Source organism: Dermacentor andersoni, chromosome 8, assembly GCF_023375885.2.
Source record: "Dermacentor andersoni chromosome 8, qqDerAnde1_hic_scaffold, whole genome shotgun sequence".
Classification (NCBI taxonomy): domain Eukaryota; kingdom Metazoa; phylum Arthropoda; class Arachnida; order Ixodida; family Ixodidae; genus Dermacentor; species Dermacentor andersoni.
The window spans coordinates 138,049,787-138,062,111 of NC_092821.1; the positions used below are offsets into that span (position 1 = coordinate 138,049,787).

Below are 12,325 nucleotides of genomic sequence, written 5' to 3' on the forward strand. Positions count from 1 at the left end.
CAAAAACACAACTAAAACAGGCTGCTTCCTCGTCCACACCCGTTCTCATTGTCAACTTACACTTTTGCGGGTTTTTAAGGGCGCAAATTAGTCTATAACTCACACCCATACGCCTTTAAGGGTTATGAACAAAAACGCTTTTAAGGGTGTACGGTTTACGGCGCACCTCTGGCCGGCCTTCCCGCGATGCCGACCGGATGAAAGTGTGACGGTAGGATTAGCAAGTCACAATTCCTTTTTTTTATTTCATTGGAGCACGCAGCCGTCTTTTTGTCACCGTTTGGCTGAGACGAGCCTCATAAGATTCGCTGCCAAGCACGGAGTCAGCGAGACAAACACGGTATACGCAGTGCGGTTGAAATTGTGGTTTACTTCTTATTTGCGTTGCATGCGTGCAGAGAACACGCATGCAGAATTTCACACGCCGTCTCGCAAAACGCAAGCCCCGCTTCTGCAGCATGAACCAACGCTTGCATCGGAGAGTCGGTGCCACAAAGGTGACACAACTCTTAGAACACTCAGGGCCACTGCATTTACTGACTCACCCCTTTGGCGCACCCAAATATACGATGTTTGTATTTCGTGATCTCATGCGAAGGTCCTTGGACTGCCCGACTGCAGTGTTTCGCATGCAATACAGAAGAAAGAAGCGAGAGGGAAACGAACAAACCGACAAAAAAAAAATAGAATGAATTGAACAGTCATTCCCGAGTCACGCATATTTAGCCGCGCTCCTTTAAACGGCTCTCGCTGAGGAATGCCTCTGGCTGACACCGCCCACGAGTAGAACGATCTACCGGAAGTCGGTAGCCGCTAGCCAGTTCATTCGAAATGCCGTTATGATTGCCTTGACCTACTTTTAGCCACTTTGCTTGTAAGATAAGGACTATATGCATCTTTATTGGTTTCTTCTTGCTTTACTTGTTGAACACCAAGTTTTAAAAGGCATGATAACTAAATAAGACAAATACGGCGCGCCGGACAGAATTACTTATTTGCCGCTTATTATTGACGGAAAACAAGTTCGTTTGTTACGCATGGTAACGCAGAAGCAGGACGCTGAGAATTAAAAAAAAAGCAGGCAACACCAGATCAAGTTTGTCTAGACTTTTGCAGCAAGCGTATTTTCTTTTTCTCTCAAAACTCCACGCGGAGCAAAGCGCAAGGGAACAGGAGGTCACGTGTTCCATAGAGGTTGCATTGGATGATTGTGTGGATTTCATGAGCGCATGCTCCTTGAAAACTTGCTTTTTGCTGGGGCCGCGGATTTTCAGCACCACAACACAGTGCCACCTGTGTGTAGGACACCTAGACGGATTGAATCTGAACCCCCGAGAGAGAAACTGGTAACATCAGAGTACCTCAGCTCAGAGGCACATATACGCACCACGGCAACCCAGGGGCTATTATGACGTTGTGCTTCTGAGCCTCGAGGTCGCGGGTTCAATCCTCGTCCTTGCAGAATGCAAAAACGCTCGCGTGCGATCCATTGGGTGCCCGAGGAAGAACATCCAACGACAAAAATTTAATCTTAGAATTACGGCGTCCCGCATTATCAGATCGTTGTTTTGGCGCGTAAAACTCCAGAACTTATCTAGAGGCACAGTTCTTATGGCCATCGTATTTTGGGGCATTCTTACAGTACTTACACTCTAAAACAAAAATTACACATTTTGGGTCGCATCTTGCCACACAACGATAAACGTCATCTGTTTTGTCTGCAGTTCCTTTTTTAACGCTGCGAGCCCGGTACTTTCCAGTAACAAACGGCATGCGCGTTATCAGCATGACATAGCATTCCCGACCGAAAAGTAGCGGGCGCGGCGTTTTCAAAAAAGGAAACGCATGCAAGCCCGATGACGATTATCGTTATGTGGCAGATATACACCCCAAGGGGTGTGCATTTGTCTAAGAGTGAACGAAATTTCTGGGATGGGCCGTTTACAGATGGAGTACGATCGGTTGACGTTCTTAAACAGCCCTTACAGAATGGTATCATTTGTACTGCTACGTGCTACTCGAAGAAGATGACGTCGACCCTTGTGTTCTGTGGGACAAACCCACAAGCGGTCACTGCGGAATCTGATGATGATGACGGCGTACCTTGCTTGATGCTGGCTGGCTTCCATATTGGCCAGCGCTTACTACCCTAGTAAATGCACACTGTGAATAGTTTCACTACTGTGCTTCCACGTGACAATGTTAACCTAATCTGCGCTGATGACACGCGCATGTGTGGGAAAATTAGAGTCCAAACAAACAGATCAGTTAGAGTCTAGCACTCACTTCTAAACGTGGTTTCTAGGTAATAATAAAGGTAATAATAATGAAGATTCATTGCTACTGGCTGCTCCGTGATTTCACGAGAGGACAGCTGATTATCCAACCGTGGTTTAATCAATAAGTATACCAACTGAAACTGTATAAATATAGATTAGTCTTGAGGAAGAAGCAGCAGGCAGTGTACGTAAACTGGGTTTGAGACACGAGGTAAAAGTGGGGGCTAGGCTGTTAAAGAGTTGTATGAGAAATTCCTCTTGTTGCCTGCCTTAGCGTCATCGAAGTAACACGTGAAGTGGGGAAAGGACACTTGATATCCGAAGTAAATTACATCCAAGATGCCAAGTAACAATCGCATGCCTTAACTACAGCACAAGAATACAGACGACCACTTCGAATTAGTTCAAATGCCTTGCCATTTACTTTTATTGAAGCTTTTCCGTAGAGGTAACAAGCTGCTTAACATGTCACATACATTTCAATTTTGAAAATGGGAATTACCGTAACACAGTCACTGCAGAAATAGTCCTCGTGGTTTTCGGCTCCGATTTGACACTTATATTTTGGCATTGGGATAAAACTGTGGTTACGTTTCGACCCAATCCACTTAGTGTTGTGAAAATTATTTGTCTTTCTAGCTCTCTTTCCGTTGCAGGAAACGAAGCTGCTGAGCAGAAGAGGAACTTTGTTTCAGTTCTCGGCTATTTCTTTATTTTTATTTCGCGCAGATAAGTGCGGAAGGCTGACTGTGTTGCGCTACGTTTAAGGTTTCAAGCGCATGGCTGTGACATTCGCGCGAAATTCTGCATGTTTTTCTAAAGAACAAACAAAGAAATTTGACGATTCTGGTGATAACGGGGAGAGATTATACGTAGAGTGCGGAGAGAAGAAGTTCAGACTAATGACAAGAGGATCCACTGTGCTCTGTCGCAGGAAGTTTCTACAGCCCCGTGAGTGACGTTGAGCTGCGTAAAGCGCCGTGCACATTTAAGTAATAACGCCTTTCACATCAAACAACATGCTCGAAAGATCGAAAACGAATATGCGCAGTGCTTCTCCAAGACACTTCACGCAACCGACGGTGCATGATTGCGATCAAGGGATGGGAAGCCACCTTCATTGAGAATACGGTGGTTGGCGACGCTTGTCTCTCCGTAGGGCTGACCATATAGGCAAAGCAGCAAAGACAGTCGAGGGTGCTCGTGTTCGCTTCGTCCCACCGACGTGCCCCAGCACAGCACCCCCCCCCCTCCCCCCGAATATCGTTAATTTCTATCGAAGGATTGATTAGGCATGCAGTGACTGGTCCGATGCACTTCCCCAGCGAACACGACCAAACCCTCAAGATCCAAGACCAGCGTTGTCAGGACCAAGACGAGGCCATCTTAACTACAACCGCCGGCAAACCAGCGTTCCTGTAAGCTCAAGCTCGGCGCGCCTCGTCCGTCACTCTCAGCCCGCGCGATCTCATGATGTGGCAGAGATCTCGGTCTCTCTGCTTTCGAAGGCTGCAGCTCGAGATTCGGGACGAACGGACGAACTATCCTCTCCTGGCCTTCTCGGACGATCCCGTCGAGAGCGATAAGGCGGCGAGAGAGTGGAAGGCGGGGCGCCTACCCTGCCGTACCTCCCCTCCATTGCACGCGCTCCCCTCCTCGGTGATGCGTTACATTTGGTTAGGCGCGACGCGAAGAGGATGTCGTAACCTTGGTGTCCAGCTTCTCGCTCTTTCGTCCTCCGTGCCGGACGACGCCGTTGACGCTCAAGTCCGTTCTAACGACGAGGAGGAGGAGAAGGAGACGCACGCTATAAGCTAGGACCCTTTAGCGAGGGGATTCCCGCGTATCGTGCTTGTGTGCCGTGGCCGTGGAAGGCACGGCCCTCTCTCCTCGCACCGTTCAAACTTGCGTCCTCCTCCGCTGTGGAGCGTCGCATTCAAAACGGCGTCCATCGCTGCCAATGGTCGCGTCATCTTGCCCCCTTTTCAACATTTGCATTTGAAGGGGCTGTCACTGGCTCGCTTGCATCCGGCGCGAGTATATAAGCTGCGCGACGCCCATCGAGAGACCTGTCCTCTCATCGACCTGGTCTCTTGGATACTCGTACCAGTCACAACTGAGTAACGACGCTGTCACTATGAACGCCGCTGTAAGTATAACAATAACCATGTGGACTTAGTATGATCGTCATGTGAACGATGATAAGACGAGCTCTACTAAAACTTCAGATATTTTGCTAGATGTTTCACTGCCATTTCGCCCTATTCTTATAGAAAAGGAATAAGAAGCATATACGGAACCTTTGCTAATTTGGGTATGAATAGTAAACAGTCATTATTGCGTCAAAAATGTCGCATAATTAGCGCGTTCCTTTTATACGTTACCTTTTTCTTCCACTGGATGAAGAAGTCTCCCAAATCTGTTTAGTTATTCTTATCCTTCTTCGAGTTCAGTAATGTTATGCCTGCATTCATTAGCTTGCCTCGTGCATCCAAGTACGCTGTGTCACCCCCGATTACACTTTTCTGTCATTGCAATCGTACGGCGTGCCCCGATTTCGCGCGAGACACGTGCTATTCAAACGCCGTTCTTGGTCATCATATTGAGTGGCATGTCGCTTAACCAGTTTTTGTGACGTCAGCTTTTGCAGCAGTTACACTAACTGGACAGGCTATCTACGTCGGGCTGTTATAACCATTGAAAAGGTTTATGCCCTGTTACAAACTGGGTGGAGAGCGGCTGGATTTTGTGCCCAGGAGACCTCCATGCACAGGGCGCTTGGGTACAACACAGCTTTGTGATTGACAGCAACATCCGGAAGGTATGCTGTGAGTTCGAGTATAAATAATCAGCATCAAGATAACTTACATCCACTGCAGGACGAAGGCTTCTCGCGATGATCTCGAACTGCCCATGTCTTGCGTCAGATAGCTGACCCTACCATACGTCAACAGATTTCGTAATTTAACTCCGTCACATATTCCTCTGTCATTTGAAACTATGTTTCCCACTCTATTTCACAAGTTCCGTTACTCCAGCATATCGTCGATCATCCGCCCTACGCGTTACGTCGTCTGCCCAACTCAGTTTCTTCATATTATTATGAACTGGAATACTGGCGTCCGCTTTGGCTCTATGATCCCCCATACGATCCCCCCTCTGCTAGTACTGGCAGAATGAAAGGATATGCAAATAGGCAACGCATGGGACCACGAGGGGGTACATTAAGAGATTAAAATCGCTTCAAGAACAGAGCAGTGAGAGGAAGGGTTAGTAAACGTCCTGCAAGGGAGAAGTTTCCTCACAATCGACCTGGAATGCGCAAATTGCATATTAAACCTCGATATAACGAATACATATATAACAAATTATCACACAGAACGAATAAAAATGTGTAGCCACTTTTACAGTGTAACGTAAATATTTTTATAATATATATCCGATATAAGGAAGTAAATAAAATTGTATCCCGATTATTACATTGTAACATATATGATTATACCGAATTTTCAGTATAACAAAGCAATTTTTACGGTTATATGCGTCTTCGTTATAACGAGGTTCAAGTTATTAGAACCGGTAGCTCAACCTGGCATCTTTCGTACACCCACGTATGAATAGATAATTTTAGCTCATGCTAAACCGGCCCGGCTCAGTGCTATGATAATTTGCTGCTGAGAACGAGTGCACATGCTCTCTGAGTCCTTACGCTAGAACTGTTCAGAGGAATAGATGCCGGCCAATCGTGAGGTTGAACATAATATTACCGAAGGCGGCCGGGTAACGGCAAATGGTCCTCACGAGCGAAAACGTCTGTGAATTCAGCCCGACATTCGCAAGTTCAAGGCGGCGGCCGCGTTACAACGAAACTGGAATGTAAAAACGCTTGCGTACTACGAATTCAGAGTACGTTCAAATAATTAACCCTGATCACGACATTGTGCCGTCCTTCGAAGCTATACTGTCCTTTAGACTCTATAACTCACATATATTGTATTACTTCCGTCTTCTGAAACACAAAATAATTACCCCAATACTTGTACACTACGTTAAACTTGCACTAATTATTATCTGAATTGCGAAATTACTAAACTACACTAAGAGTGCAATGCCAAATGAAACCTTTCGAACGGATGACGCCGGGCGGCGACCCTTAGTCGACGTTGATTGCAATCTGTGTTTGAGAGAGAGAGAGAGAAATCAAGAAGAGGAAAGGCAGGGAGGTCAACCAGACGAGCATACGGTTTGCTACCCTACACGGGGGTTAAGGAAAATGGAGAATAAATTGAGGAAAAGTGAAAGAGAGTGAACACTGAGTGGGATGATGTAAATTTAACTGCTGTATTAAGGCTACAGCCTAAAAGGTGCCTCTTTTTGCTTACCTGCAGCTCACAACCGTTCTACTAGGACTCGCCTCCGTCGCCTCTGCCGGCTTTATTGGCGGAGGCTATGGCGGTGGCTACGGCAGTGGCTTCGGTGCAGGCTACGGTGGCGGCCTTGGAGCTGGTGTTGGCGGTGGCCTCAGCGGTGGCCATGGCGGCGGCTTCGGCGCAGGTGGTAGCGGCGGCGGGTTTGGTGCCGGCTATGGCGGTGGTCTCGGTGGTGGCGCCGGGGGCGCTGGCCTCACTGTGGCGGCTGTTCCGGTTGCTGTCGCTACTCCCGTTGTTGCGGCCAGGCCCACTGTCGCCGCACCTGGCCGCTCCACCACATCCTACGGCACCAGCACAACTACCGTGACCACCCTGCACGGTGGAGGAGGAGCTGGTGGATTCGGTGGCGCTGGTCTCGGTTACGGCTCTGGCAGCCTCGGCTACGGAGGAGCCGGTCTCGGATCGGGAGGAGCCGGATACGGACTTGGGGGAGCCGGTCTCGGATCTGGAGCCGGTTTTAGCGTTGCTGCAGTACCAACCGTCGCAGTAGCTCGTCCCACTGTCACAGTGGCCATTGCCCGTCCTGTCGCCGTTGCTGTTCCGACCGTGGTTGTTGGTGGTGGTCTTGGTGGCGGCCTCGGCGGAGGTCTTGGTGCTGGTTTCGGTGCAGGTCATGGTGCAGGCTTTGGCGGTGGTCTGGGTGGCGGACACGGTGGCCTTGTGGGTGTCAGTCTTTTCGGTGGTCTCGGTGGCGGCTATGGCAGCGGCTATGGCGGCGGCTATGGTGGTGGCTACGGCGGCGGCTACGGTGGCGGATACAGTGGCGGCCTCGGAAAGCATGGCGTCAGCTATAGCTACGCATCAAAGTGGTGGTAAGCAGTGTGCAGCCGATGAGAAGCAGTGATTTCACGGTCTATGAAGTCTCGCGGCGACTAGAGAGCAAAACAGCCGTCAAAAATTATGGACCCGATGCGCAATTCTGGAGTTTTATTTTTCTGTAACTTTGATGATCATTAGGTGGTCGCGATACATCTCTGAGGTTGGTTCTCCAGAAGTAACCATGTACTGCAGATGTTTTCATGTTTTGGTGAATTATCAGTCTATTACTGAAAGAATTAGCCCTTTCTTCATTACCAAGTTACTAGGGAATTTGCAAGCAGAACTTCTCTGCGCGGTGGGCGATGAACTTGCACCATGGAGGGTTAGGATACTCTTGATTTGTACTCAATTAGCCCAGTTTTCTTCATCGCAAACTTGATAGACTTCACTACAGGGCAGATTGGGGAAGAACATGGACGTCACCCCTTTCAACATTGAAGATTTGCCTTTTTTAAAGCAAGTTTATGCAATGGGTTCGTGAATAGTATGAAGATTTACTCCTTCTACAACTTCGTGAAACAGACATTCGTTCTTTATTTTATAACGAGCTTACAACATGAACATTGTGTTAAAAGGTTCTGTAAAAGATGCTAGGGAGTAAGTTATCAGCGAGCCTCCTTAAAATCTACGTCAGCTACAGGACAATAAAATACGCTGATTAGTACTCAAGTGCAGACGACGTTTCCGTTTGTCTCTTTAGCACGCCTGCGGCGCTAATGTGTTGGTTATGCAATTAAACGGTGCGTTTATTTCTTTGCAGAGCACAACTGAACCGGGATCTTTGTGGAATGTGCGCCACATTGTCTGGAAATCAACGCCGTGCATGAGTACAGATCCATCATGAAGTTAGAATTTCTTTTGGGACTTCGTCAATTCAAGCGGAACCAGTGTCGAGGAGCATGCATCGGAAAGTGGAACCGCCGCGACAAAATTCAAGATCGCGCTTTGCAGCGCGAGCGACGTTTCGTTGCTGAGATTTGTGGCGCTTAACATGTAAATTAAATAAAAAAATGAGATCTGTATCATCAAACTTGACTCCTTTCATTCAATACTTTTGGTTAGAAAGCTCTGAAAAGTTTTGAGCGTCTGTGGCTGCCGAAAAATGATGGTCTTACTTCCTCAAACTGGTATCTCAGCTGCAGCCTATCTGAAGCCCCTCACGTGTTGCATAAATGAAACAAATGCTCCTAACGTGGATTTCTGCCCCCGAAGCCTGCGTGTCTAGACAACGGGGTGCTTAGAAAACATTTAAAAAGTGCATGCGCTCATAAACGCTTCCGCAAAATACAAACATTCTAGCAAAACTCATCTACGGCGATTATCCAAGCATGCGAATAGCCCAAAGCGAGCCGTTCATGAGGCCGTGCCTGGCTCCTCGCTGCATTTCCTTCTGGACAATCAGCGCCTTCTGGTGTCGTCAGCGCACACCCTCTGGTGAAGTCTGCGCACACCTAGTCAAAGAGGCTGAAGAACGGCACATACCTAGCTGTGCTTACCAAGTAGCACATGACCAGTGGATGCAGAGGCACACACACCCAAGTTGGCCTTACAGAGGCTGAATAGCGGCACATACGCAAGGACACTATTCTCAGTGTCCGCAACACCGCAAACCCGGGTTGACGCCAAAGATGATCATTTAAGAGTGACACATGCCCAGTGGAACATGCCCACGTGAAGGGCCCACATTTATGAGATTGAACTACCGTCGGGATCGACCTGATATTTTAGACGGCACTACCCATGGGACCTGCCCACGTTTTAGAAAGCTGGTTTGACTGTGCTAAGAATGATATTCACATTAGGAATTATTTGGGCCTATTTCTCTTTTATTAGCTCAGGATGGGTCCATTTTAAACACGTTTTGCTACAAAGAGAAATATTTATTGGTAGATAGCATGCTACAGTCCTTGTAGTCTCTCGCGTGAACCAGAATTCCGTTCATGCTATACAGAAGTCCGGACTTCATATTAATACTTGCAGAGTTTTGTTTACTGGCAAAGCGATGTTTTGAAATTGTGTAAAAGTTTTTATTCCTACTGCCATAAATGCTTCATGCGTTCGAAGTTCTAGATTAAGGCTTTTAATTCTGGGACGTGACTGTCACCCAGCGCATTTCTTTTGATTAACTTTTTTTTTCAGCGTATATAGAAGTTTCCAGGATACGCCAAATTAGAACGCATTCGTCCGGTTCCATTAGAACCTGGAGTTTACATTATATATATATATATATATATATATATATATATATATATAAAGGACGTTGGTCACATATCACACCAGTTACCTGCTGATAGCATCTGAGGGAATTCAAATGTACTTGAGCAGCAAAAAAAGTTAAAAGAGCAGAAATATAGCAAGACGAACGAGAGAGTCCTCTAGGGAACATTTATGGATCGGGATTGAAATGAGGAGTTGCGTGAGCCTGGATGCAATGGCTATGAGATAGCATAGAGTGAGCATAGGTATTGCATCACTAATATTCAGTAAAAGTGGCTCTTCTTCCGGCCAGGGCTACACGTGAGAGGTTGAGCATTTATTATTCATGTTGCACGGGCACTGCCATGTCTCTGGAGAGCTACAGGTTTCCTACCGCGGTTGCAAATCGCGCAAGTCTTATAAAAAGCTCAATGGGGCGCTCAATGGCGCTACATCCTTCAACCTCCCCAACCTAAACAAAGCCACAAAATTACGGCAGAAGTCGTGTCACGACGATTGTCGACGGTAATGCGAGTAGGAATGGAGCAATGCAGCGACAGACCATATTCCTGAAGGGAGGAGGAATAAACTTTATTAGTAGAAATGAGCCGATGGTAAAATCGTCCGAGGTGGGCGGCGTCCCTAGTCCAGGATGCCGTGGGCCTGAGCCGATAGCTTAGCCCTGCTCACCAGGCGATGCTGGTCTTCAGGGCTAGAGCGTGTCAGCTGGGCCTCCCACTGGTCGACGGTTGGTCCGGTGATGGGCAGTGTCGATGGGTTTTGTTGACATTCCCATACCATGTCGTAGAGGGTGCCGCTTATTTAAAACGTGTGGTGATGGCTCTGCGACTTTTGTTGATGGGGCTATATGACACGCACTCCGATGTCATCCCACCTCGCTATGGCACTAGTTGGCCAAGGCCGCCCATGAGCACGAAGTCATGACGACGACTGTGACGCTGGCGCAGTGATGATAGAATGAGGAAAGAAGGAACGATATCGGTGGCACGGCAAAAGCGTGCAATTCCAATGGCACGACGACAATGCGAAATTGGCCCTTAAATCACAGCGATGATATGACGTGGACAACGTGACGGGGATGACACGCGGAGAATGAGATGAGGAAGGTGGTGAGACGACCACTGTAAGACGAGAACAGGAAGAAGAAGCGAGTATGACGGCGATCGGATGACCTAGACGGCCTCACGACGACAGTAAGACAACGGACGCATGATAGCGTCTGTGTGGCGACGAAGCAATGACGACAATGGAATGACAACGACGGCATAATCACGATTGAATTAGGACAGCATAATTACGATAGTATGACGAACAAAGAAATTACGTCGATTGACGGACGGAAGCTTTACGACGACGACGGAATGACGACAAAGGGATGACGTTTCTAAAGTGATGACGATGGTGAAACAACACCATGACGATGACGGCATGGCGACAAGTGCATGGCGACAAATGCATGACGGCGACTGCGGGACGACGACGGTACGAAGACGATGCAGTGACGTCGACGGCAAGACAACGGCATGAAGACAATTGGATGAGGACGAGTGTTCGATGACAGTGTCGTGACGATGAGTGTATCACGAAACCTGTATGATGGCGATGGCGTGATGATGACGGCATGACGAGAGTCGGAGGATGTAGCTGGAGTGACCATGATGGTACGGCCACGATGACATCACGACGACTGTCTGACAATGGGTGCATGATAGCGACTGACGATGACGGCATGACAAGTACGCCATAATCACGATTGAATGATGACAACCTGATTACAACAAAATGGCACAGAAAGATTGATGTCACTGGAACGACAAAGGCGGAATGATGATGATGGCATGACGGCAACGGAAGGACGTTACTGAAGTGATGACAGTGATAAAACCACATCGTGATAACGACGACTGTGGGACAACAACCACTGACACCAAGGACAACATAGGGGAAATTACTTGTACTTATTAAGCGAAATAAAGAAACGATAAATTAACGGAAAATGAACGTTGATGAAAAAACAGCTTGCCGCAGGTGGGGAACGATCCCACAACCTTCGCATTTCGCGAAGGTTGTGGGATAACGCGCAAGCCGTTCGTGACTGCGTGCAACGTTAAAGAAAGGAAACGCGGGCAAGACAGAATACGATTATTGTTGTAGGACAAGCTAAGCCCCAAAGCGTGCAATTTTTTTAAGGGTGCGAGCCCGGTACACCCTTAAACAAATGTACACCTTTTGGAGTGTATATTTGCCACACAACGATAATCGTCATCTGCCTTGCTTGCATTTCCTTTCTTTAAAACGCTGCGCTCGCTGCTTTCGTGTCGAGAATGCTATGTCATGCTAATAAAGCGCATGCCGTTCGTTATTGGGAAGTACCGGGCTCACCGCGTTAAAGAAAGGAAATGCGGACGAGACAGATGACGATTATTGTTGTGTGGCAAGATGCGACGTGAAAGGTGCAATTTCGCTCAAGGTGCACACTTGAAAGGCCGATATCGCGAATTTTTTTTGTGTGTGTGTGTATTTGTAGAGACGGCCGGGTCGTTGTGAGTAGTGAGTCCTTGGTTGCAGCTCCCGCGCCAC

The 12,325-nt window shown here is 47.8% G+C and overlaps 1 protein-coding gene across 1 annotated transcript; it reads left to right on the forward strand.

The window, feature by feature from the left end:
- The first annotated feature begins 3,590 nt into the window (after positions 1–3,590).
- LOC129383408 (uncharacterized) lies at positions 3,591–8,385 on the forward strand. The gene is made up of 4 exons (XM_055067973.2): positions 3,591–3,697; positions 4,284–4,428; positions 6,668–7,521; positions 8,289–8,385. Coding segments are annotated over exons 1-4 (1,107 nt in total). The 3' UTR covers positions 8,290–8,385.
- The last annotated feature ends 3,940 nt before the right edge of the window (positions 8,386–12,325 follow it).